The following is a 6,044-nucleotide window of genomic DNA, read 5'->3' on the forward strand; positions in this document are numbered from 1 at the left end:
CTGAGGTTCCCCTCTCTGACAACATTGAAATGATCCCCACTTAGACCAGACAAATCAGCCGACAGATCGTAGCAGTAGATGGTGTAGCCTTTGTCGAAGTCGTCTCTGGCGATCTGATTTCCACAGTCCTGTCCCTGTTTTCCTGTCGGGCCGAACAGGTTCATGTAAGATCTGATGAACAGACCCTGGTCATAGTTAGGTGTCAGCGCTTTGTGAGGAACCTCCTGCCCGTCGACACAGAGACTGATGTGGTTCAGGTTGAAGTGTTGGAAGTTGAAGGGGTTGGTACCGTAGGAACCTTGGAAGGCAGCGTTGTCCACCAGGGCAATGGCGACACGTTTGGGGATCTGGCCCAGGAACAGGTTGTCGTTAGATACGGAGTGATTTCCCCTTGGGATGGTGAAGGGTTTCACTTGAATCCTCCTCAGAGGGTACTTGGCAGTTTGCTTGTTGAGTTGACTTTCGATGGACAGCTGATAGGAGGGCAGCAGGTTGACTTTCCTGAGAAAGAGGGAAGCCTCACTGATGACAACTTTGTACTGTTCTCCTCCGTGTGACATGAGACTGAATTGGTGTTTCGAACGATGCAGTTTGATTTTAACGTCGACTTTGTTGAGCAGATAGCGGTCTTGAAAAAGGATATCAATATGTAATGGACCCCAGAGATCGATTTCTCGACTCTCACGGGTCATGTGGGCACGCTTGGCCAAGCCCTCGTTTGCCACTGCCCCTTCATCTGTAGGGTAAGGGTCAGCCAAGTGAAGCCGTCCGGGTGTGTCTTGATAGAAGAGGGCAGAAGTCAGTTGTGTCTGCTTTGCTTCAGAACCAAAGTTCAGCAGAGTCTCCAGGTAAGCTCGATAGGGATAAACATTTGATGCATCGGTGACAAGCTTGCCTCCCAAAGTTGCGTCAACTTGTGAGAACAACGAGTGCAGCCATAGATTGACGGGTCCTACTTTTGCATCGTTCGGCAGGTCTGCACCGTTGGCACGAACGATCTTGGCTCTCACGTACAGTCGAGTCTGACTTAGGTCCGTAAATTCTTCTCCTGCTCCTGGAATGTCAAATTCTATCGGGGATGCTTCGGCAAGGCTGGCCACGGGATGATACTCTACCCATCTACCGGACTGGATGGCTGTCTGAGTTGGGGGTACTTCGAAAAGATCCAGTTCTGACTTCGTGCAAGAACACGACATGGGATGAATGTGAGTCATGGCGTCTGCTTTTCTTTCTAGTCAAAGATATCGCGATGGGTACGTCTGCGTCCTGGGGTACGTCTGCGTCCTCCAGCACCTTTTGTACGACTGGTAGATCGTTGCGGTGCTCTCCGTTTAAATACTCTTCTTCCTTTAGATGTAGCCCCCGTACTGTGTGTTTTGTTCTTCTGCGGACGTCCAACGGCCCTTGCTCTTCTTGTAGATGTTCCGGATCTCACACTACGAACACCGCCTCTCTGATTTGTACTCGACGTTAAACGTTGTCCCAATTCTTTTACACGTCGCTTGGCAGAGCGTTTGACGTCTTGACCGTTCAGAAGGTCTTGGGCAAAATCTATACCGCTTTTCAAAGCCTGTCTGCCAACGGTTTTGCCGCTACGTTTCAGAAAAGGTATAGCTGTTCGTAGTATTCCGCGAAAAATACCGCCTAAACCAAATCCGCGCTGTATGGAACGCCCATAATACACAGGTAGTTGACCTCCCCGCTGTTTAAACATCTTACACTTATGTGAAGTATGAAGATCTCCTTTGTCTGAGATGTAATGTCACGATCGCTCGTCCTTGTACAAATGGCACGGGATGACCTAGCTCGTTCCTTATATCGATTTCCACCGTTTCAAAACGTCTCTTGGACAGGGGTATGTAGTGCGGTGTAATGATTGGATGATCAATTATCTCACCATCCTCTCCCGAGACCTTAATAATTCGTAGCAGTGGAACCTTCACATCACCCACCAGACGGTGTTGCACGATATCCCCGTATACGTACAGGGAGTGAAAACCCAGGTTAGGGTCGGGTGCGCGTGGTGCCTTTATCCAGCTACCGTTTATGACAGATTTTGGGTCCCATCCTAGTTTTTCGGCCAATGGTCCCATCAGATAAGACGTGGTAGTCGACAGATTTGGTATCATAGGAGGGAGGTCCATGGTCACTCTTTTCGTAACGTCGTTATACGTGAACATGTCGTGTTGCTTGAAGAGATCTGGGTAACGCGTGGAGGCGGATCTGTTCAGGGCTTCTAAGAGATGCAAAATGTTCTTGTAATATCCTGTAGATATTTTGACAATCTCGTATGCTCTACTACCCTCAACGTCCTTTTCGTCCTCTATGTAATATAACAGAGTATTTTCACCTTCCCGAACGTTCATCCAACTGTGGGGATATTGTATCTCTACAAGTCCCACCTCCCACTCTCCATCAAGTTCTACGGGATGTGCCAGTTTGGTACGATAGTTGGTGACCGTGTTGTCTGGGAAGACATCCATACTGCTATCGCTGGGGAGCGTCACGTAAAACGAATTGGCCATGACGAGATACGTCTATGCAATGCCGTGGTGGGTGATCGTGCGACGGTATTTATCACAACGTTACCACGTCTTCCTCCCGCACCCAGCTGTTAAACTTATCCGGGTATCCTTTCCATTTGACTAAATATTCCGTCTTTCTGCGACGTCGCCTCGTGTCCAGGATGGTTTCCACCTGATAGACATCGTCGTCTTTCTTGATAACCCTCTGTAACTCCTTTTCGTAAAACGTTCCCTGCAATTCCTCTCCATCATAATCCTTTACACGATACACTGGAGGTTGACGTGGTATTCTTGCACAAACGGTGAAAAGTTCAGTGGTCCAGTTGGCCGTGTAACCCTTTTCCATTTTCATCTTGGCTTTACTAATTCGAACCACATCTCCCACTTTAAACTTAAACGTCGGTTTTCTCTTGGTTTTTTTCCACGATTGATCGCGACCATACAGTGTGTGCCACACAAGTCGCTGGTTCTCTTTGTTCACCTCCACAGGTGCCTTTTTGATACTGCTGTGTCTCGAGTGATTGTACGCATCCATAAGGTCGTCTAACACGTCAACGTATCGATGTGTGTTATTTGCAGTAAAATATTTCCACATGCGAGTTTTTAGAGTACGGTTAAACCTTTCGACGACACTTGCTTTTGTCTCAGCGTTGAACGTCGTAAAGAATTCAACATCCTCGTTCTTTAAGAAGGTTTGAAAGTGACGATTCAGAAATTCCGTACCTTGATCCGTCTGCAATCGCCAGGGTTTTCTACCATCGTCAAAAATGGTCTGAAAAGCTTGAACTAACGTTACACCTTTCTTGTCCTTGATGGTGACAGCCCAAGCAAACTTTGATAGCACATCGATGCATGTCAGTATGTAGCGATACCCATCGTTGTGCTTAGCCAATGAAGACAAATCTGCAAGGTCTGCCTGCCACTGGTGATCTATACCTCCAACGACTACACGATTTCTCTGAAACCGACGTCTTATCGGTTTGTGTAAGGTGTAGGTGTTTTGAGAACGCAGCCAGTCTGTCACTTGCTGTCTCTTGATTCCTCGTCGTTTCACAGCTCGATGGAGTTTGTCAACACTTCCAAGTCCTGCAGGGTTCCTGGGGTCATAGTAGATGGTACGGAAGATTCTATCAAGGGATTTTGAATCGTTGTCTCTGGTTCTTTTCGCTTTGCTAATCCTTTTCCTACGATTCGTGGAAACCATCCCAGTCCCTTAACGAAGACAAAGAGATGCCCACCAACACACATACATGCACAGTGAATACGTTCCACTGCCCTCCACAAGACGTCCCTCAGCGGATACACGTTTGTTAGACACCCCATGAGTAATACTTCACGCAGCGGTGTCGCTTTTAAACTGACGATTCACGCGGTGTAGAGACACCTTTTATACGCGAACGTTCGACTCTCCTGATAGCATCGGCACTCATCACGTAACACGTTTGACAAAGACGGTGAACGAACCAACAAGGTAGACGTCGCCTACACCAAAGGCACTGGTCTCCATTTCCAGCACCGAGATAGGCAGGTTTTACACATAACGTACAGCGTTCACATTTTTCAATGTGTAAGGGACACAGTATTCGACACCGTGTGATGCACCTGTTACAATACCTCTCTACGCAAGAGCACGACTCCAAACCCTTTTTACACGCCATGGTCGTCAAACTGACTTTACCTTTACGTCGCTAACACTCTTTATATACCATTCACGAATCGTACTAACCATTCATCACAGTCAACGTATCCCATTCACCATCATCATTCTAAACACTGAGACGGACACATATTTCATCTGACCACATGTAGTTTTATTCATGACATTTTTCTTTTCAATCAATCTACACGGGGATGCCTTCAATAACCTCTAGGTCGAGAGGCATCTTTCCCTTGTCGACGGCCTCAAGGATGTGGTTGACTGTAGCCTTTCGTGAGTCTAGCGCCTCCCACTGTGGCAGTTTCATAACAACCCCTTTGTTGGTGGGTTCGAGGTTGTTGAACGGCCTCTCATACTCCCACAGCTTCAGCGCCAACTGTCCTTTCACGGTCTCCACGACCAGGAAACGTAGATTACCTAGATGGAACTTGCGCGGTTTGAAGGCCTGGCTCTTGCCCGCCGACATCTTTGAGGTGGTCCAGTCGGTAATGGCCAGCATGACTTGTGCTTCTTCCAACCTTTTCCATTGGTACGGTTTCAGGCATAGGCCCCTCTTCCCTGGTTTCAGGCTTGTCGGGTCCTCCTCGTCCGCCAAGTAGAACTGACGGACGGAGACCAACGGCGTGCCGTTGAACACCCCGACCGTGAGGAACACGTTGTCCCCCAGCGGAAAACGAACCTCTTGGGAGTTCTCACCCAAGGACGTGTAGAACCCACCATTAGCCGGGATGATGCCGGGTTGGAGGGCCGGTGCTGCCGCAAACTTAGCGACGCTGCTGACGTTGGCTGGTAGGGCGTTCGGTACTGCATCGACCGTGTTAACACCGGAGCTACTGGTACTGGGAACGGCTACAGCGGAGGTTCGAGGGATCGTCTTTCCTCCAGACGTACCGGTGCCGCCGCCGCTGCTGCTGCTGCTTGCGACGGGTCCTTGGATCGATGCATCGGCGTTAGTGACTGTTGTGGTCGGCAGGGTAGTCGGTCCTACGCCGAACGCACCGACGCTGCTGGCGGTGGTGGGTAGAAAGGGTGGTAGCTGTACAGTGTCATCATACGGCTGAGAACCATCCATCAACGCCCACAGGTCGTTGATGTCCAGCGTACGTTCATGCATGTCTTGTGTGTGTTGCAGTTGTTGCTCCAGCTGCTGCTGTGACAGCGCGACGTAACCTGACTGTTGCGGCTCTTCCATCGACAGCTTCCGTCGCACTTTGGAGCTTCCCTTCTTCCCCGCAGACTTCCGCTTTGATGGCTGCTGCTGCTGCTGCTGACGTGGTTTGCCGTTGGATGCCATCTCTTTGTTCTTCGGTCTAGCTGAGACTTCAACACAGGTTTGGTACCACTGGAAGGTGACGACCTCTCTAGCAGTTTCGCGCTCTATTTAAACCATTTTCTGACCCCTCCCATAGAACGCCAGCCAATCTCTACACGGCACGTGACCTACTTTACAAACATATCCAATCGACTATTGAGATGTGGAACACGTGCCCTACTTTACAAACATATCCAATCAGTTATCGCATGTCATGAATGCATTTGAATGTCATGAATACATTTGAATGTCATGAATACATTTGTATCTCATGAATAAATTTGTATCTCATGAATAAATTTGTATCTCATGAATGCATTTGAATGTCATGAATAAATTTGTATCTCATGAATAAATTTACATCTCATGAATAAATTTACATCTCATGTATAAATTTGCATCTCATAAATAAATTTACATCTCATGTATAAATTTGCATCTCATAAATAAATTTACATCTCATGAATAAATTTGCATCTCATAAATAAATTTACATCTCATGAATAAATTTACATCTCATGAATAAATTTGCATCTCATGAATAAATTTA

General features: G+C 47.7%; 1 protein-coding gene across 1 annotated transcript; it reads right to left on the minus strand.

Moving 5' to 3' along the window:
* Positions 1–4,314: 4,314 nt before the first annotated feature.
* LOC136432326 (uncharacterized) lies at positions 4,315–5,789 on the minus strand. The gene has a single exon (XM_066423519.1). The coding sequence runs from the start codon at positions 5,474–5,476 to the stop codon at positions 4,367–4,369; it is 1,110 nt and encodes a 369-aa protein (XP_066279616.1). The 5' UTR covers positions 5,477–5,789; the 3' UTR covers positions 4,315–4,366.
* Between the last annotated feature and the right edge of the window lie 255 nt (positions 5,790–6,044).

This window comes from Branchiostoma lanceolatum, chromosome 4, assembly GCF_035083965.1.
Source record: "Branchiostoma lanceolatum isolate klBraLanc5 chromosome 4, klBraLanc5.hap2, whole genome shotgun sequence".
Lineage (NCBI taxonomy): Eukaryota > Metazoa > Chordata > Leptocardii > Amphioxiformes > Branchiostomatidae > Branchiostoma > Branchiostoma lanceolatum.